Source organism: Rhinichthys klamathensis, unplaced genomic scaffold (genome assembly GCF_029890125.1).
Source record: "Rhinichthys klamathensis goyatoka isolate OS25496 unplaced genomic scaffold, OSU_Roscu_1.1 h1tg000136l_1, whole genome shotgun sequence".
NCBI classification, from domain to species: domain Eukaryota; kingdom Metazoa; phylum Chordata; class Actinopteri; order Cypriniformes; family Leuciscidae; genus Rhinichthys; species Rhinichthys klamathensis.
Window position 1 is genome coordinate 1,452,505 of NW_026606671.1, and position 21,184 is coordinate 1,473,688.

Genomic DNA, 21,184 nt, shown 5'->3' on the forward strand with positions numbered 1-21,184 from the left:
CTTCAGAAATGCTTTTCACTGCAACTGTACTTTTCACACTATTTTATCATTTTTTCATTGCTGGCTTATTTTATGGAAAGTGTAGTGAATAAGAGACCTTCAAGAGACCAACATTGGTCCTCCACAGTGTCAGGTTTTTGCCATCAACTGCAACTGTGGAGAGATCCTTTTCAAAAATGAGGTTAATTAAGAACCAACCCCGAAGCCTTTGCTCAGAGGAGAGACTAGACCTTCTCCCCATAGCCATAAAGAGGGACATCACAGTGAAGTCATAAACATCTTCAAGCATGGCTCACAGAAGGTTGCTGTTGTAATATGGTTTAAAGAAGCCTTGAAGCCCTGTATATCTATATTATCTATATTATTATTATTATGGTTGTTAATAATAGTGAATAAATCTAAAGCTTTTGAGACTATTATTTTTTTGTATTGAATTTGTCATGAAGATGTGACCATATCCTCCTTTTATGTAGGCTTACTAAATAATCTTGATATTAAAAAAAGGGAGGGGGGTGCCCTTTTTCAGTTTCAGCACATGCCCCTCAAAAGGTCTGTGCATGGCCCTGATTGTCAGCCAGCTAAATTTATCAATTTTTTTTTTATATATTTTGTAAAAGATCATGTGTAACAGTATTAAGCCAAACATTGTACAAAATGATATTAAAAATACAGATTTCGTTTTCATGGGAACACATTTAGCCTTGATTAGGCCTAGTTGTATCTTGTCTGAATGTTCCAGTGTGGTTTTGTGTTCAGTATTACCCAGCTATCGCAAAAATATGATCTATGAATGTTAGTGTGGAGGACATAATTAACAAATATTATTCGAGGAAAAATATTCTAATTTAAGAGAAAACAACACAAAATAAGTGCTAGACACTTTGTTGGAATTAGACTTGCATCATCAAATTACATTATAAAGACCCGTTCTCCCCAGGATTATCTAAACTTTAATGGAATTCATGCCAACATGACTATTTATAATAACTAGAACAAGATAATAACGTAACAAAGGATGCACGGCGTACAAAATAAATCAGGGCTAGCATGCTGTTCCGAACTCAGCATAGCACAGCACACGCTCCAGGAGGATTCAGGGTCGCGTGACATTTGTTTGGCGGAGTCTCTCTCGGTTGTTGTCGGAACAGTTGCGCCCTCTATTGGTTCGCTGTCCGTCCTACAGCAACACCGTGTGCTGGACTGACGGGGAAGGATGTGGTCCTTTTTCGCACGGGATCCTACCAAAGACTTCAACTATGAAATTTTACCTGAAAACCAAGAAAAGTCAGGCATATGGACCCTTAGTCGGGGAAAGCGCAAGGTAAAATGACTTGACATATTAATCTAAAGGCATATAGTGTCGCAGCAGGCCGCTGAATCCTCGGTCTAAAGTTTAGCTACATCCCCCTCAGCATTACGCATGAGCGAATAAAACAGCAAAGGCGAAGTAGCAACTCAAAAACACATTTAACTTCTTTGTAAGCTTGTATGTTTTCATGGTCATGGCTCAACATCCTTTGGTGCATATGGCTTAGATAATACGACTATTAAATGCAGAAAAATAGGTTTATTTGGTCATCCTTTCAACAGAGTACGTAACATTGATGTGGCCACGTCAACAGAAAACTGCTGTCACATTAAATAGCTGAAATATTATTGTGGTACTAAGCACAATGGTGTGCATTCATTTATTTATGTGATACCTTATTTGTATCGATAATTGCACTGCCATCACTCGTATAATGATGTATGATAGCAAAAAAAGCTGCACTGTTAGTGTGTAACGTTACTGTACACGTGTCCTGACATGCCATATTAATAACTGTATCTGATCACCATTTACCAGAATTATTGGCATATTATATTTATAAATGTGTTAGATTTATTTGGATGCATAAATAATTATTGATAATATTCTGATAAACATTATAATGACAGATCAATCATCAGGACGGCATAAAATATTGTTGAGTTGTTGATATTGGGCTGTATTAGTGGCTTGGTTTATTTAAAAACTAGTCAATCAGGACATTCTGGTTGTGCAAATCTTCCTAAATTGCACTATTCTTCTTTGCAGTATACAGATGAGTTGTAACTTAACCTAACTTGTACCCCCTTTTTATTCCAGACCACTGGTGAGCTGGTGTCAGTCTTTGTGTATGAGGTTTCACAGGGAACAGAGGAGCAGACGCAGCTTGCCAAAGCGGCTTTCAAACGCACCAAAACTCTCAGACATCCCAACATCTTGTCCTACGTAGATGGGTTGGAGGTAAGGACCTTGTATGGATTAAATGAAGTTGATCAGTGTGATTGTGAATAATAGGAAGGTTGTTCTCTTCAAACAATGCCTCATCTTTGTGCTCTCATTTCATCTTGATTATTCAGGTTGAGGTGAGGTTTTTGTTAAAGTAACACCTTATCAATAACAGACTCTTATTATAAGAAATAATGCCAGAATAAAATATTTAGAATCATTTTAGACACTTTATGTTAGTGGGAGATTGTACACAAACTTTTTATGTTCTAGATTTATCCTAATTGTAATTATTGAAAAGGCATTTTAATCACAACTCTTTATTAAAACTTTATTTTCCTGTTGGACATCAGACCGAGAAAAGCTTGTACATCGTCACAGAGCCAGTGACCCCTCTGGCTGCACACTTGAAGGTCCAGGCGGAGAAGACTGGTGCGAGTGATTTAGAGGTGTCATGGGGCCTTCATCAAATTGTGGTTAGTTTTGAAGTAAATACACTGGCTAAAAATATTTCATTCATTAGTTCAGTTGTACAGTTTGCTGTCACTCCTTTCCCATTAGAAAGCGCTGAGCTTCTTGGTGAACGACTGCCATCTCAACCATAATAACTTGGGCATGTGGGCCGTCTTTGTGGACCGTGCTGGTGAATGGAAGCTTGGAGGGTTGGATCATGTGAGCTCTGACCAGGGAGACTCCATCACCTTACCGCCACCTAAAGTGATCAACCCTGACATGGAGAGATATGATCCCCCAGAGAGCCCCGGCAGTGGCGGAGAAAAATGGTAACTTGTACAAACAGAAAACTCTTTCTAGTTCTCTTTATTCATTTTCAGCCCAACTATTCCCTGTATGCTATTTACATTTTCTGAATGGACTTCAAAGACTTTAGATACACAAAGACAGTGCACTCATATTACTTTGATTGGGAGAAAGTGCAGCACGCGGTATGAGACACGTGCTTATGACTGCACATGCATTGGCTGGTCCAGCCTGAATTATAAAAAAAAAAAAATGTTGTCATGATTCAAGCTTTTAGAAACAAAATTTATGAGGCAGTACAGTTGTCAGATTTCATTGGTGAATGTGAGTCCTGTTCATTGTACTTGAAAACAGGCACCATTTTGCCTAAGTTGGGAAGAGTACAAATGGAAATGGATCGCATTTAATTGATGTGTATATAAAATTTACATTCTGGTATTTGTTTTATGAGCTGCCACATTTATCATATTCACATTGTTGCACATGGGGATTCAAAAGAGAACACATTTTCCCCTTTGTAATGAGTTTAATTTTGATAGAATTGTTGCAATTAATTTATTTTGGCGACCAATTGAGTGTTAATAATTCAGTGTTTAATTTTTCAGTTGCAATTTTTTTAAACGGATCTTCTAGTAAAAAAAAAAATCAAATTCACTCAGTATTACTTGATGTATTTTACCACTATCTCAATTACAATTGAGTACAATTAATTGTATTCAGTTGTGTTTTAGGTACTTTATAGTCTAACTTATTTTTTATGTTTGAATAATGAAGATTTCTGTGTCACCTTAGACTGGTACTGGACCTGAAATGTTCAGGAAAAAATGCATTTGTAATCAGCCATAGCTCATTGTTGTGCATTTCTTTATGATCTCAGGACAGGGGATGTGTGGCGTCTCGGTTGTCTCATTTGGGAAGTATTTAATGGAACTTTACCACGTGCCTCCTCGTTACGATCTCTGGGCAAGGTACCAGATCAATTTTGATTAGTGTTAACTGCAATGATAGCTTTGTTTAGTAGTTTTTATTATGACAAACAGATTAAAAGCTATGTATCCTCATGGTCTTTTAAACCACCTTGTTTACTCACAGATTCCAAAGCAGTTAGTGCCGCATTACTGTGAGTTAGTGGGTGCAAACCCAAAGATTCGTCCCAACCCTGCTCGGTTCCTACTGAACTGTAGATCTCCTGGAGGCTTTATGAACAACAGCTTTGTGGAGAGCTGTCTGTTTCTGGAAGAGATACAGGTATTTAAATCTGTTGTGTATTCAGCTTATTCTGGGAGCCTGTATTGTGTTGCATTGCACTGTCGTTCAAAAGTTTTGGGTTGGTAAGATTTTTTTAAGTGTCCTGTGCTCACCAAAGCTAAAAATACATTAGTATTGTGAAATGTTATCACAGTTAAAAATAATTGTTTTCTTTACTTATTTTTTAATTTTTTTAAAATGTAATTTATTTAGAAAGTTAAAAAGAACAGCATTTATTTGAAATCGAAATCTTTTGCAACATTATAATTGTGTTTACTGACACTTTTGACCAATTTAAAGGGATACTTCACCTCTGGAAAGATGAATGCGTATTTAAAATGGGTCATTTATGTAGAAGAAATGTGAAATTATTTTTGAATTTGGAGCTTTCTAGACTGAGAAACGCCAGAAAATGTATTTTTGGCTTATGTGGATGAAAGACAACAACTCCCAGAATGCACTTGCTTCGCTGCCCTAGGAGGCCACGCCTACCGGTAACGGAGCGCAGTAGTTAAACAACAAGTCTAGGCTACTAGTGAGTCTCCGTGATGAGTCTGCCCGAAAATGTGTTTCAAGATCGGCCAAAAATGTCCGGGATTCGGCTTTTGCGTTCTACAGTCGCCATTCATTATGTTTACTGTGGCGAGCAGGACGAGTGAGGGCCGCGGGAGAACGACGCGAGGCCGGTGGCGGGATTACCGATGAGCGGCCAACACCTGTGAGACGCACCGGTCTCGTATCTCTCACGGAGGAGCGGGAATTTTCTTGGCAATGTTAAAACGCACATCAACCGATCGCTTGTTTAGCGTTCATGTAAACACTACATTCAGATTCACCAATCGGAATGAATTCAGTTAGATTGAAACAAAAGGTGTGCATGTAAACAATGAATGACGACTGCAGAAAGCAAAAGCTGAATCCCGGACATCGACGGCCGGACATGTCTGGGAAAAAGAGGATGGTAACCCCTACTACTCAGCTTTCTCCACAGACCAAGAACCTGCTTGCTTAGCTTCCAAAAAAATATGGCTGACACTATGTGTACATTCTGTGAGTGAGATCCCACCCTCTATGGGCGGGTTGAGAACATGCGGGACAGCCCCTACTACTGACCGTAGGCTTTAGCCTCTGGCCAAAAAATCCTCCGATGACGCAAAATGACGATTTTTGCGTCATCGGAGGATTTTTTCCAGACAAAAAATACATAAATCTCTCGTCTCAGGGCGATATGAGGGTGGAAAGCACGGTAATTCGAAAATACTACTGGGTTTCTATTAATACAAAGCTTAATGCTAAATCCTGAAGTATCCCTTTAATATATTCCTGCTGAATAAACGATTTAATTTCTTTAAAGGGGTCATATAATGGCATTTTTGTACAAGCTAATATGATTCTTTAGGGTCTAAATTAAAAGTTTGTAATATACTTTAATTAAAAATTCTCATTAGTATTGTAAGAAAACACTTATTTTACCTGGTCAAAAACAGCTCTGTTTTCAGCACGCCGTTTCAGTGCATATGACTTTAAATGATCATGAGCTTTGCTCACTCCGCCCCTCTGTTCTATGCGTACACCAGAGCTCTGGCGTACACCATTTGTAACTCAATAACCATAACGCGTTGTTCAGTATAAACGTGGGATTATGAATTATATTGAGAACGTCATACATAGAAAACATGCCGTAATGTACCCTGAGTGTAAACCTTAGACGCATTCATTGTGAAGCGTGCAGCTAGCGATTTGCAAAGATTAATATATTAATATAAAGTTTAATAAAACGTTACACTCACTTCCGTTCTTCTGGAGATTCAGCAGGAACACGAATATCTGGTAGCAGCTACCGATCCATTTTTCATGAGCAGCTTCTTAGCAAATCCAGCTTTATACTGATCCTCGTCTATAAAGCAGTCTGGTGAGAAATGATTTGCGCAAACATGAACGCATTGACGTTGCTCGTGGGGAATATTCCCTTCGAAAACAAACACAGCCACTGCGTCTTCAGCGGTTCGGATTTAGGAACATTAAAATGACTGTGTTCGTTATTACACCCAAGAACAGAACACCACAATCGCTTAGACGCCATTCTGCTCATAGACAGTGCTCCAGCATGTCAACAATGACCGCGCCGGTCCGCGCAGACTATGATTGACAGCTCTCTCATGGAGCTGATCTCACCCGCGAGGGCGGGTCTGTGTTGAGACGCTCCTGTCAATCAACAATCGTGGGAGGGGCTTCCGAGCGTGTGACGTCACACGGTCTAACGGCTCGATTTGAGGCAGGGGAAAACATATAAGGAGATTAAAACAAAACCACTGGATGGATTTTTATCATTATATGATGGTTGTGTACAGGCACTGCCAACACACATTTCAGTACAATCAACTTGTAAAAGTGCATGCACCATTATATGACCCCTTTAAGAAAATCTTACTGACCCCAGACTGTTTTTGATCTTTTACTCTTTGTATTGCATGTTACAAGTGTAAAGGTTGCAATGCAAATTATGTATTGAATGATCAGACTACTTGTGTGTGTGTTCATGTAGATTAAAGAACCTGCAGAGAAGCAGCAGTTTTTCCAGGACCTGAGTGAGAATCTTGATTCATTCCCTGAAGATTTCTGTAAACATAAAGTGCTGCCTCAACTCCTTACAGCCTTTGAGTTTGGCAATGCTGGCGCTGTCGTTCTTACACCACTATTTAAGGTGATAGACATTTTTGGTATTGCATTGACTCTTACCCATGTTGTACATTGTAAAGAGACGGTTGGCATCCTGAGCAGCAAGTTCCTTTAATACCGTTATAGCGATATTTTGTTTGTGGTAGGTAGGAAAGTATTTGTCAGCTGAGGAGTACCAGCAGAAAATCATCCCAGTCATAGTGAAGATGTTCTCTTCTACTGACCGTGCCATGAGGATACGATTGCTACAGCAGGTATACACGACTTCAATGCTTTTTGTAGATTTTGTAAGAGTCTCTACCTTACAGTTTAGTCATCCCAACTCTCTGACTCTTTCATAGACACTTTCACAATCCTAAATGAATTCTTTTTTTTGTCTCTCCTTTTATCAGATGGAGCAGTTTATTCAGTATTTGAATGAACCAGCAGTTAACTCTCAGATTTTTCCACACGTGGTTCATGGTTTCACAGACACAAACCCTGCCATTCGAGAGCAGACTGTAAAGGTATTTGTTTGCTCTGTCTTGTCTCCAGTGTTTTGACACTCAGTTAGTGTAATTGATAGTGGCATACATTTACATTTATGCATTTAACTGCATTCAAATGGATCTATCTAAAGCAACTTACTTTTCATTCAAGCTCATGCTTTCCCTGGGAATTGAACCCATGTCCTTGGCATTACTAGCACCATGCTTATTAGTCTTTAATATGTTTTTTAATTACTTTTCTTTTAATTTCTCTCGTTCCTATAGTCCATGCTTCTGTTGGCCCCTAAACTGAACGAGACCAATTTAAATCAAGAGTTGATGCGTCACTTTGCACGACTGCAAGCCCGAGACGATCAGGGCCCCATCCGCTGCAACACCACTGTTTGCCTGGGCAAAATTGCCCCCTACCTCAATGCTGGGGTAACTTCAACTAACAACCCATAATCTTCTATTTGTTCAGGCATATTTTTTTTCTCTAAATGACAATCTTGCGTTGTTTTTCCTTTGTGGTTTTTTTCTCAGATGCGCCAGCGTGTATTAATCTCTGCATTCTCACGGGCAACTAAAGATCCATTTCCTGCCTCGCGTGCAGCAGGCGTGCTAGGATTCGCTGCCACCCATCAGTACTATAGTGTGGCTGAAAGCTCCAATCGTATCCTGCCCACACTGTGCACACTGACTGTGGATCCAGACAAAAACGTCAGAGATCAGGTAAAGAAAAATGCACTGCAGGAGTTGAGGTACACAATGACACCGTATCTATTTATATGTTCTGTGGTTTGGGTGTTTAATCCATCATTTTTGAAAATTACAATTTATAAAGTGTTTTTTGTCCTGTAGGCATTCAAAGCCATAAAAAGTTTCCTCAGTAAGCTGGAGACGGTTTCTGAAGACCCTTCTAAACTAACTGAAATAGGTATAGCATGTGTTGTCCCTTATCTTAAAAGGATTGTTCACTAAAATGCTAATTTTCAGTTATCTCAATGACGTAATGTTAATGTAATTAAATGGTTCAATTGCAGAGAAGGATGTGACTGCGTCAGCGCAGACAGGAGGGTCAGCTGCTACATGGGCAGGATGGGCGGTAACAGGTGTCTCATCTCTCACCTCCAAACTCATCCGAAATGCTCCGGCTGGTTCGGAAGCACCGCCTGCTGAAAACAGCACCTCATCTCTACCTACTGCTGGACCAGTAACCACAAATAATGAAAACAAAGGTGTGCTACAAGAAAAAAAGCTTTAGGGGCTTTCGGACCGGATAGTTCTAGGAACTAACCACCAGGGTGGTTCATCGAGAACTAATGGTTCCCCTAGGAACGTTTTCCTGGTTGCATTCGCACCGCCAGTAGGAACTCTGAAGTTGCGTTAGCCACGCTTGTTGTTGTGACTTTTATTTTGACGGTGCGGCAGACCTTTATTTTGACGGCGCTGAGAACGCCAGAGGCTGAGCACACAGTGCTCGCATTCTCCGTGTTCAATTAGTTTATGATCTGTCTAACTGTCTTGTATAATACGTTATTAGATAGAACTGTTATGCATAGAAAGTAGACAGTAATGAAAAGTTATCTGGTATACCGTGTGGTTGATGTCCAGTGTTGCTAGCTGAGCAGAAATCCATAATCATGTTTGGCTTGGTACCCTAATAATTGGGTTGGATTTTCCCCTCAGCGTAAAGGTTAAGAGGCCCATCTATCACTGTTTTCCATGTTCGTAGAGTTAGTTTCTGGAGTAAATATATAGGCTATAATCGGCGTGTTTACACAGCCTTTTAAAAAATGGCGGGTGCTGGTGTTTCGTGTGCATTTGGCCAATCAGCGCACACTAACGTCACGGATAGTTCCTATATTGCTAAATTAGTTCCTCCAAATAGAGTTCCTAGAACTAAAATCGTTCCTAGTTCCTGCGGTGCGAACGTGCCAAGAACCGGGAACATCCGCCAATAGTTCTAGGAACTATGAAAAGGTTCCTCCGGGGTGAAAGCCTCTGAAGGTCGCATTTGTCGGCTGCATAAGTCATCAAGGATGTCGCATTTCAGAAAAGAGGGACCTAAAATAAAGAATAGATGGAGAAAGTGGAATGAAGATTATCAAGGAAGTAAATATTGAATAGGAAGAAAGTGAGTTATATAAGCAGTTGCCACAAAACGTTTTAACAAATTTACCTTACCAAAAAAAATTCATTCTGAGATTTTAAAATAAAGTTTGCATATTTATTTACAATTTTTTTTTTTCTCTTTATGCAGAGATATTGAAGTGTGATTTGCAATATTCAGTAATCACTTTTCAATAAGAGATTTTAAAGTACAATTTCAGATTTCTAAATGGTTAATTAGATATGTTATAACCTAGTTTTCAGCCTTTCAAACAACTTTATTCTCCAATCTTAATTTTTTACAAATCAGCCAAATATTCATTTAAAACAAAAGTTTGAGCAGAAATAAATATTGAAATGAGATGTGCTGAGTTATCATCTCATCAACTTCCTCTTTTCCTTTTAGGCCCAGAAATGAGAGCACAGACTTCCAGTGCATGTAGGATCCAATCAGAGACATCGAATGAGGAAACAGTGGAGCCAGTTGGAGATCGGTGGGATGATGAAGATTGGGGAAGCCTTGAGGTGATTGATGGTTATTCAAATTATGCAAAGTCTAGTGTTTTTTCAGTACTTGACCTTTTATACTATAAAAAGTTAGCATACAAATGAATACTGAGAAATTTGAATAATTCCTTATCTGTGTGCCTACAGGATCCTGAGAAAGTACAAACAGATCCAGACGATTTGCATTCTGATTGGCCGGCAGTGTCCTCAACACAGAAGAAAAGCAGTGTAGGTGATTTCGCATGCATATCTATTTACTGACATTAGCCCTATTCGCATGGGATTAGTATTACCTGGTGACCTTTAGTCATATGTAATAATTGTGGAGGTTGTCTGTGATCTTAATCCCGTGCGAATCGGCCATGTTTGTAATTTGTAAAGTAAAAAATTCCCCCGCAAATAAACTACCATATTTCGCCGAACACCGAGGTCCTGTGATAATATTAGTCCCGTGCGAATCGGCATCTCTGTGATTTGGCGGGATCGTATATAATTTTTTATATACATAGTTTTTGTTTCATGTGCGCCTTTTTATCCATCTTTCGTGAAGAATGGAGTGTTTTGATAGTATTTTGGGTGCTGGGTCATATCGCTTTACACCATACAACTACACAATTTGCAGAAAGATAAGGCTGAAAATCATCAGAAAAGCAAAAACAAAAAGAATGATTAGATGGAGATGAATAACATGTATAGCAGCATGCAGTAAGGAACATTATTCTGTTTATGTCATAATATATATTAGAAAAGCTAGACAAGACATTTCCAAGCAATAGCCTATTGATGTCATATCCGGAAGATAAGTCAGTAAATTTGAGTAAAATCACAGGCTTCGGTTATCCCGTGCGAATGCGCCACACGAAATTCAGATGTGGGGGGGTAATTTCTAAATCACACGGGGTCCCCAGATAGTACTAATCCTGTGCGAATAGGGCTGTTGAAAAACATAATGTGTGTGTATTGCAATTTAATGCTGACAATTGACATAAAAAAAATACTATTTATTCATATTTCACTTCACAAATAAAGCAATTATTTATTTTAAGTTATTTATTATCTTTTATACACTTGATATCTTTCCATAGGTGGGTCGGAAGTCCACTGAGGCAGTGAAGAAGCAGAGTTCTGATTGGAGCTCAGGCTGGGATGCCGACGACAGCTGGTCTAATGAGAAAGAAGCAGATGGTCAGGGTCAAAGTTCACCTACTGATGAGGGCTGGGGTAACGACTGGGATGATGAAGGTGGTCTAGCTGAGAGTTTCACCCCAACACATAAAAAAAAATCTTCAACTGGGGCTCCAAAGAGTGCCAGCATAAGCTCTGCGCAAGAAGGGGTACGATTGGCCAGCGATTATAACTGGGATGGAGCAGAAGGAAAGTCAGTAACATCCGATCTGTTCTCCAGTGTGTCACAACGAAGTACTATGGTAAGTCTCTGGTGGATGAGATATAGGTCATATTTTCATTAATTGTGAATTGCTAAAGGTGGTGGAACTCCATTCCAGATCATAGTTCCAGCCCAGTTTTATCCCTGCAAGTCACTGAAATAAGATATGTGTTTTTGGTCCACAGAAGTCTGATGGCTGGGACGCAGACAGTGCTGGAGACTGGGGAACAGAAGAAAACTGGGAGTCACTGGATGGAGATCAGGGTCAGAGTCATTTTGTTTCGCCAGGTTACACATTGAAGCGTATTTTAAAAATTCAGATTCATTCTTGTGTTGGAAGGAGAGGAAATTGAAAGTAAAGCCCAAATGACCACACTTTCTCTTGCTCCCTCAGGTTTAAGTAAAGCAGAATTGGCAAAGAAGAAACGAGAAGAAAGGCGGAAGGAGCTGGAGGCCAAACGTGCAGAGCGCAAGGCAGCAAAGGGTCCTCTCAAACTGGGGGCACGCAAACTGGACTGAGCACTGGAGGTACAGCAGAACATTGACTATTTGAAGATGAAAGGACTGCGAGATTTTAAAGAAACATTCCGTGATGTCAGAGAGGAGGAGGAGCCTCACAGCTGTCTGTATGTTGGGCAACTTTGAAGAACTGAAACTCTTTCTGGGGAACAGCTGACACCATAAACTATGATATTCCTTTACTCTCCTCACAGTACTATGATTTTTATATTACACAATATCATAGTTTACTGAGTGTGCATGAACTCACTGCTTTGAGAAGTATTGGGAGTCGAGGGAAATTTGAACAATATAATCCTAGATATTTGTATGTATGTACACTGATTATACATTAAATATGGACAGATTTGCCCTGAATGTGGACTTGGAGGACTTTTGAAAATGGATGATGTAGAGAAACGTAAACATGCTGTTAACTTAATCATGATCCTAGGTGGAACAATGCCAGTACTAGCGCATGTATAAACAGATGAATATTTTCAAAACAAAGAAAGAATTCACTGGAAGAATACACTGCAACTCATGAATGGCATTGTGTTTTTTTCTTTCTTTGCCATACGACAGGGTGAGGTGGATGTTGCTGTTATTTCTGGTTTGTGCCTTTTTCATTCCTAGTAGGCGTTACTTTTTATGTTGTAAATAAAATAAACTAATCAACAGATGATTTTGTTTTTAGTAAATGAGACAGTCTGTGAGATCTGGTGCAATATTTTCAGAAGGGGTAATTCATGTACTGTATAAACACACATGTAAAATTCAGCTTCATATTTATGATAATAAAGAGGAACAGTCTGTCTTTGGAGATGTGCTGTCCACAATCTTGTTGCAATGTTTCACAGAATTTAGTCCAGCAAATAATAACAAAAGTCTAACTGAACGGATGTTGCCTTTCAAAAATACATAATGGAAGATGACAGCACCTCCTTGATTTTTTTTGTTTGTCAGTGGTGAGATGGCACCCTGAAAGTGCAGATTTAAAATAGAACAAGCTTCAGATTTTGCAGTGACTAAATGGGGGAGGGGAAGTGTTATAATTACATATTTGGTTCAATTCCTATTTTTAAGTCATGTCATATCTGGAAATAAAGGAATTTTAATAATAATTCCCAGAGTTAGAATAAAAGGTTGTCCTTAGCTTCAGCCGATATTTAATTGGCTACATTTTGTATAAATCTTTTCTATCTTTAAAATTATTCCTAAAAATCCTTGTGCAGGAATGATGAACTACTGGGATCCCTGGGATTAATTATTATTTATTTATTATCATAAGCCTGTGATTAAAATTTGGGGGAGGAAAAAAAAGGATTATAGAAATATATGGTATTAAAATAAACGGGAAAATGAAGGACTTGATGCCAGATTATTTTTTATATGATTTTGGTCAGTAATGGGATAGTTCACCCAAAAGTTTATGTTTCAAGATGTTCCAAACCTGTATGAATTTATTTCTTCTGCGGAACACAAAAGAAGATAATTTTGAAGAATGTCAATGGGGCCCATCAACTGGTAACCCATATTCTTCAAAACATATTTTATGTTCAGCAGAAGAAAGAAACACATACAGGTTGGAACATCTTGAGGGTGAGTAACAGAATTTTCATTTTTGGGTGAACTATACCTTTAATTTGTTCCAATGGAGATATTCAACAAATAAGATGTCACTGATGTGGGTTGTTCAAGTGCCTCCCACTGCTTGTTGTTGCAAGAATTTGGCATTTGCCAGCAAATGGGAACAAAGGTCTCATTGAGCGGATGAAATTCAGGCCAGCAATACAGAAACCTCCAATGTAAATTGTGATCTTGGACAATGGAAAGTACAGAAATGATTTGATTATTAGCATGTTTTTTCACTCAGATATGTTGGTATAGAACACCACAAAATGTACAAATAAATAAACAAACACACAAACACCTAGTATATAGTGTAATATATTTAATGGCACAAAAATATAAATATGGCAGTTTGTTTTAGGATTTGATCAAATAGTTAGCTTGCCGTTTTGAATATTCAGAAAGTGCTGGAAATGTCATTAGGAAACCAGTAGGAAAAAGAATCAATTGTTTAAAAAAAATAATTTAAGGCATTTTAGATTTATCAGTTGGGAAATCCACTATTGTTATCAAATAGAACAGGTGGAATTTTGTTTAGTTGTCTTATGTTTGGTTTGTGAATATTTCAAGTTGTGCTCACAAAACTAAGCCTGCCAAGTTATTGCATCAAATGTTTTAATTATTTACATCAAATCCAATAGACATTTTGAAATGTCAAAGGCCTCCACAATTGCACTTTTCACTTCTGCATTTCTCAGTCCTTACTGTTTCTGCTTCTCTTTGTCTTTTGAACCAAAAAAGGTTGAAGCAGCAGCAAGAACTCCAAAGGTAACCGCTGCAAAGAGTCCAACTCCAACACCAATCTCCACCGCTTTACGAACCTATTAGAATGGACAGAAAGCATTTATATTAATTCACGGTATGATAAGCTAAGAGCCCATCACTGTTGCCTACATCAACATTAAATATTTTACCATAAAACAGCCCTGTAATCATAGCGTAGTATGCGGGGCTCAACTCAAAAGTAAATATGCATATAATGTAGGTATTTTAATAAATGTCACATTTTTATTTAGTAAAAAAATAAATCCAATCAATCTTACTAACTCCCCCAGTCTTATTTGCGTAAGAAGTTGTCACGTGCTGAATGTGCATATTTACAGATAACAGCCCAACAGATGTCCGTTTCAAAGCAGAGGGTGAGTTATTGTTCACTCCTTTATTTGTTTAATGAAATCCAAATCTTTAAAATATTTTGTTTATAGTGCCATTTAAACTATTTTTATTGCTAAGTTTAACGCAGCAAAACAGACTTTGCGCGGTATAATGAAAAGCTATTTAGTAATTAAATCATACCAATTTTAAATTAAAATAAAACACTAAAATAAATAAAACAAAACACTTACTAAAAAAAGATTGTATTTGTTTACCTGGATGTCATGTGACCATTAACCAACTTCAGAGAATTGTGAACTTAAGTATTATTATTACTATAATTTTTTTATTATTGAACTAACTTATTAACTATAAGGTCAAAGAGGTTCAGGTGACAAAAAAAGTTAGGGAATCCCTACATTGCATGCAACTATAAAACGATGCGAATTTGTACATTTTAATGTGTTTGAAAGACAAAAGCCTTCCAAAGACAGTAATGCATGGTTAAATGCCTCACTGTGATAATTCAGATAATAATTGTGTTCATCAGGAGTTTATTAGATATGCAAGTTGCAATACCGAGAAACGCTTCTTAAAATGGAAATGATTTCAGTGATCAAATGCTGTGTGGCCTGTGAGGAGATCTGTGTGTGCAATTCCACAAACCTGGAAGAACTTCTGAATGTATAGAAGCAGTAGACTTTTTTTTAGAAAGGAATATGTAAAAGATAAAAAAGTAGTAGTTGGGAGAGAATCGATGAATCATGAATAATTGACTGCCATTGCGAGAATAATCAATAAAAAAGAAACTGTAGTCTGATTACGAGCATTTTAAAACGTAATATAATCTAATTACATGTACTTAATTATTGAAACCTGATAACATAATCCAGATTACATGTAATCAGTTACTAGCTAGCACTGTTGCGTGCTTGCTTCTCCCTGTAGTCATTATAAAATCACTTCAGTATTATTATATGGAGTTACACACTGAGTGTGAATACGTAGGTTTACTATAGAAAAGCTAAAATGTGAATAAAATGGTAACTGACCAAAGCAACGGCCTCAGTCTGCAAATTTTAGAGAACTTAATGAGGCACTACAATTCATACTTCTATGAATTATCTGAATGTTCAAACTGTACCTGGCGGGAATGTGGCTTTCCGTATCTCAACTCCGTAACAAAGTGCTCACAGTTCCCTCTAAAGACACAATATGGAAGTTCTTGATCCAAATAACGTTCTGCTTCCCGTAGAATAGCACAAAAGGGACGTGGCTCGTATTTGTCATCCAGAAGGTTGTTGATACGGTATTCATCATTGCCAACTACTTCATACAGTTCTTCTTTCTTCACTGTGGCTTTGTCACATAGTACTGACATCATACTGTAGGCCCCAGCTTGAGCATGCTCAGCTATAGAGAAAGAAATGGAAAAGTAAAAACAAAATATAAAATGTGCAACCTTTACATGTTCAAAAAGTTGTCACTTAAATGGAATGTTTTAGATTCAATTCAAGATCAACTCAATAGGCAGCATGTAAAGCATGTAAATAACCCACAGGGTGGTGCCAGGTGAATCACAAAACCATCGCCAACATAAATAGCCCAGTGCTGATATGTGCCTCGGAAGATTTCAATGAGGTCTCCAGGCTCCGGCTTCTTATCATACTAAGAGACAACATCAGGCATAATATCGTGTTACATTTTGATAGAACCATTTATCTTGTCAATAATATATTATATTGTTTAACTCAAATAACCAAATATTGCACTTGTGGGTTTCACTTTATTTTGATGGTCACTTTAACACCATGTCTACTAACTATGAAGGTAATATGATGCCATAAAGAAACCCATAAAGGGAAGGGTTAACTGACCCAAACTGATCTGTGAAAGGTTTCACAAATCAGAATGACGAAGTTACCGACTCAGGGAAGGGTTAACTGACCCAAACTGACCTCTGAAAGGTTTCACAAATCAGAATGGCCAAGTTAACCACTCAGGGAAGGGTTAACTGACCCAAACTGATCTGTGAAAGTTTTCACAAATCAGAATGACCTAGTTAACCACTCAGGGAAGGGTTAACTGACCCAAACTGATCTGTGAAAGGTTTCACAAATCAGAATGGCCAAGTTAACCACTCAGGGAAGGGTTAACTGACCCAAACTGATCTGTGAAAGTTTTCACAAATCAGAATGACCAAGTTAACCACTCAGGGAAGGGTTAACTGACCCAAACTGATCTGTGAAAGTTTTCACAAATCAGAATGACGAAGTTACCGACTCAGGGAAGGGTTAACTGACCCAAACTGATCTGTGAAAGTTTTCACAAATCAGAATGACCTAGTTAACCACTCAGGGAAGGGATAACTGACCCAAACTGACCTGTGAATGTTTTCACAAATCAGAATGACGAAGTTACCGACTCAGGGAAGGGTTAACTGACCCAAACCTATCTGTGAAAGTTTTCACAAATCAGAATGACCAAGTTAACCACTCAGGGAAGGGTTAACTGACTCAAACTGACCTCTGAAAGGTTTCACAAATCAGAATGGCCAAGTTAACCACTCAGGGAAGGGTTAACTGACCCAAACTGATCTGTGAAAGTTTTCACAAATCAGAATGACCTAGTTAACCACTCAGGGAAGGGTTAACTGACCCAAACTGATCTGTGAAAGGTTTCACAAATCAGAATGGCCAAGTTAACCACTCAGGGAAGGGATAACTGTCCCAAACTGACCTGTGAATGTTTTCACAAATCAGAATGACGAAGTTACCGACTCAGGGAAGGGTTAACTGACCCAAACTGATCTGTGAAAGTTTTCACAAATCAGAATGACCAAGTTAACCACTAAGTGAAGGGTTAACTGACCCAAACTGATCTGTGAAAGTTTTCACAAATCAGAATGGCCAAGTTAACCACTCAGGGAAGGGTTAACTGACCCAAACTGATCTGTGAAAGGTTTCACAAATCAGAATGGCCAAGTTAACCACTCAGGGAAGGGTTAACTGACCCAAACTGATCTGTGAAAGGTTTCACAAATCAGAATGGCCAAGTTAACCACTCAGGGAAGGGTTAACTGACCCAAACTGATCTGTGAACGGTTTCACAAATCAGAATGGCCAAGTTAACCACTCAGGGAAGGGTTAACTGACCCAAACTGATCTGTGAAAGTTTTCACAAATCAGAATGACCTAGTTAACCACTCAGGGAAGGGTTAACTGACCCAAACTGATCTGTGAAAGGTTTCACAAATCAGAATGGCCAAGTTAACCACTCAGGGAAGGGATAACTGTCCCAAACTGACCTGTGAATGTTTTCACAAATCAGAATGACGAAGTTACAGACTCAGGGAAGGGTTAACTGACCCAAACTGACCTGTGAAAGTTTTCACAAATCAGAATGGCCAAGTTAACCACTCAGGGAAGGGTTAACTGACCCACACTGATCTGTGAAAGTTTTCACAAATCAGAATGGCCAAGTTAACCACTCAGGGAAGGGTTAACTGACCCAAACTGACCTCTGAAAGGTTTCACAAATCAGAATGACCAAGTTAACCACTCAGGGAAGGGTTAACTGACCCACACTGATCTGTGAAAGGTTTAACAAATCAGAATGACGAAGTTACCGACTCAGGGAAGGGTTAACTGACCCAAACTGACCTGTGAAAGTTTTCACAAATCAGAATGGCCAAGTTAACCACTCAGGGAAGGGTTAACTGACCCACACTGATCTGTGAAAGTTTTCACAAATCAGAATGGCCAAGTTAACCACTCAGGGAAGGGTTAACTGACCCAAACTGACCTCTGAAAGGTTTCACAAATCAGAATGACCAAGTTAACCACTCAGGGAAGGGTTAACTGACCCAAACCTATCTGTGAAAGGTTTCACAAATCAGAATGACCAAGTTAACCACTCAGGGAAGGGTTAACTGACCCAAACTAACCTGTGAAAGTTTTCACAAATCAGGTTCAATCTAAAACAAGTGTTTTTGTAATCCAGTGTGTTTATTATAAATTGTTAATATCCATTGTTTAAACATGAAAAACGCCTATTTTCAACATTCCTGTCTACCGGACTTAGCGAACGTTTTACAGACAAGAGCTTTGCTGTGAAAAAATTCACAAATCGAGCATGTCAAGGTGACACTGGGTTCAGACTCCTAAGTGACCGACTTTTGGAGCTATACCCAATAAAAAAAAAGAGAGAAAAAAAAAGATTTTGACCCGGAGAAACACTGTTACACAAATTCACAAATCATGAATAACGACGTGAGATATTATTTGCATGTCCACGACACCGCACTGCGGGACCACAGCGAAACGAAAACTGAAAATCAAACCGCAAACTATCTTTACTCCGGTTGCAAACGGACTCTTTTGAGAAGACAGGGGATTGTCATTTGTTATATATATATATTGACCTGCGTTCTGTTTTCTATCATGCGCCGTGCACGTTTGTGATGACGTAGATGCACGCAAATGCACCAGGGTTCGACAGTAAAGTTTTTTAAATGTTTAAATGTATTTTAAAATGTATTATTATCATGCTTCCACATCACAAACAATCAAGGTACATAATAAAATCTCTAAATATAACAGCAATTGTTCAGCCTTACGTTGAGCATATAGTAACAAAAATAGCCTAGGTTTGATAGAGTCAAGTTGAATGTGAAACCAGACCAACGCTCGCGCAATCGCACCGGAACTCGGACCGCAGTAAAACGCCCTAAATTGGCATAGGCTGCAATGTTAGGTTACTTAGACAGTAGAATGTCTGTAATAAAGATTTAGCAGATATTAGGCAGTCTAATAGCCTACTCTAGTTAGTGGACAGTTGCAAAGTTACTTGCTATTATCAACAGAATGTTCAAAAGGGACCATCAAAATAAAGTGTTTCCCACTTTGAATAGATAAAAAACGAAAAGAAAGTGAAAATGTGCTTGCTGCGGTTTTGTTAACTTTTCCTAAACGTATCTGCGCAGTGCGCACAGTCTTGTTTCAGAAATGTATCTATCTAGGTCTTTCTGTTGCTTTAGAAAACAAAATCCTATCTCTATTACATTAATACAATTCCTCTATAACAGACCTTGAGCAATAAGCACACATAATTACCAAACTGTGCAATAGTATCAAACTACGCCATCAATAACAGCGCTAATTTTATGTATTTGCTATTTAATGTTACATTCCATTCCTTCCGTTTGTTTTGGATTATTGAAAAAAAAAAAGTTTTACCTTTGTCGGAGCCATGGCAACCACTCTAATCCTATGAGAAACACACAACAAATATATGTTAGACCGTGTTTCCATCAGGTGCTAATATCAGTGTTTGGTGATCCAATCACAGGAACTCTTTACCGTTGAATTTATGCACTTCGTTTATTTTCTTGAGAGGGCAGCACATTTGCGACAATAACCCGCTACGTAAAAGAACGTTCTGTGAATTTATTCATATTAGCTGCTATAGCCAATGTAGCCTAACGTTACGTGAATGTGAAGGCGATCATACACAAAAATAAAAGAAATAAAAAAGTTGGAACATCGGGAATAAAACATCACATTGTAGGAACAACTCGACTCAAAAACAAACAAATAAATAAACAAACAGCTTGCTGTCTACGATCCATGCTTTGAACACGATCTTCATTTCGTACTCGAGCGCGTAAGTATAACTAAATAATTAAGAAATCATACTTACAATTATGTATATGTTTCAATGAGCCCCGATCCGTGTATGTCTGTAGTAAAAAATAACATCAGAGACTATGCATCAGCTGATTAGTGACTGTTGACAGAGCGAATTCGACCAATCAGCGTGAGGGTCATTCAGCGTATAGGCATCATGACTTGATGATGGTTTTATTTATAATATATCTACAATTTTACTGACGTTTTATTTTTTTCATCAGGAATGCTTACTGACGTTTGATTTTTTTCATTAGGAATACTACTTTTGTACGTTTTAGGAGACACATATTTATTATACTGCACCAATGGTCAATGTTATTGACTACCTAAATAAAATGTATTAAATAAATAGTTTAAAAAATACAGTCAACTGTCATAACATCTAACAAACGTCTAACCCCTTGTTGTCAAGGACGATGTTGGATATTTTGACACCTAAAACCGCAGAGGGCGATATGTGTATCAAAAATTTTGTTTGTTTTTATCCAATAACATTTATTCAGTTGTCATAATTTCTAAATATCAAGAAGTTTATTGCTAATTGTATGATAAGTCATGGAAATGAACAAAATCTTAAGAAGTCGGTAAATTATGCTCAGCTGAAATTTCAGCATGTTGTGACAGTGACTGGAAACTGTCCAAGTACAATGGCTTGACACATAATCTACAGTAATCTCTGGATGACGAATCCAACAATTTGCTGCCTTTTGTGACGCCTTTCTCTTTTCTTGAACAATGCTGCTTTCATAGTCCAAGAGTCATTTTAAAAAAGTAGGCCATAAGAATGAATCCAATAACTGCTTTTAACGCCTATGCAAAGGGAGAGAAAATAATGTCAAATAATTCATCATAATAC

At 38.2% G+C, this 21,184-nt stretch overlaps 2 protein-coding genes across 2 annotated transcripts; one reads left to right on the forward strand and one right to left on the reverse strand.

Annotated features, from left to right (window-relative positions):
- Positions 1–1,150: 1,150 nt before the first annotated feature.
- scyl1 (SCY1-like, kinase-like 1) lies at positions 1,151–12,750 on the forward strand. Its single transcript, XM_056257287.1, has 18 exons — positions 1,151–1,321; positions 2,129–2,269; positions 2,608–2,730; positions 2,816–3,036; positions 3,891–3,981; positions 4,106–4,261; positions 6,807–6,965; positions 7,087–7,194; positions 7,333–7,446; positions 7,693–7,848; positions 7,951–8,139; positions 8,269–8,344; positions 8,451–8,645; positions 9,926–10,044; positions 10,174–10,254; positions 11,112–11,453; positions 11,599–11,677; positions 11,808–12,750. Exons 1-18 carry the CDS (start codon positions 1,214–1,216, stop codon positions 11,930–11,932), a joined length of 2,583 nt encoding a protein of 860 aa, XP_056113262.1. The 5' UTR covers positions 1,151–1,213; the 3' UTR covers positions 11,933–12,750.
- Positions 12,751–14,201: 1,451 nt separating this feature from the next.
- Positions 14,202–19,891, reverse strand: LOC130089768 (phospholipase A and acyltransferase 3-like). Its single transcript, XM_056257293.1, has 4 exons — positions 19,876–19,891; positions 16,198–16,306; positions 15,783–16,051; positions 14,202–14,364 (listed from the first exon to the last, which is right to left on the reverse strand). Exons 1-4 carry the CDS (start codon positions 19,888–19,890, stop codon positions 14,245–14,247), a joined length of 513 nt encoding a protein of 170 aa, XP_056113268.1. The 5' UTR covers position 19,891; the 3' UTR covers positions 14,202–14,244.
- Positions 19,892–21,184: the final 1,293 nt, after the last annotated feature.

What these genes read in the sequence shown, in the direction of transcription:
- scyl1 (XM_056257287.1), top strand. Translation starts at nt 1,214, where the DNA reads ATGTGGTCCTTTTTCGCACGGGATCCTACCAAAGACTTCAACTATGAA. An exon ending in AAGATTGGGGAAGCCTTGAG is followed by an intron (nt 10,045 to 10,173) that starts GTGATTGATGGT and finishes GTGTGCCTACAG; the next exon opens with GATCCTGAGAAAGTACAAAC. An exon ending in TGTCACAACGAAGTACTATG is followed by an intron (nt 11,454 to 11,598) that starts GTAAGTCTCTGG and finishes TTTGGTCCACAG; the next exon opens with AAGTCTGATGGCTGGGACGC.
- LOC130089768 (XM_056257293.1), bottom strand. An exon ending in GATTCACCTGGCACCACCCT is followed by an intron (nt 16,052 to 16,197) that starts GTGGGTTATTTA and finishes CTTTCTCTATAG; the next exon opens with CTGAGCATGCTCAAGCTGGG. An exon ending in GAAAGCCACATTCCCGCCAG is followed by an intron (nt 14,365 to 15,782) that starts GTACAGTTTGAA and finishes CCATTCTAATAG; the next exon opens with GTTCGTAAAGCGGTGGAGAT.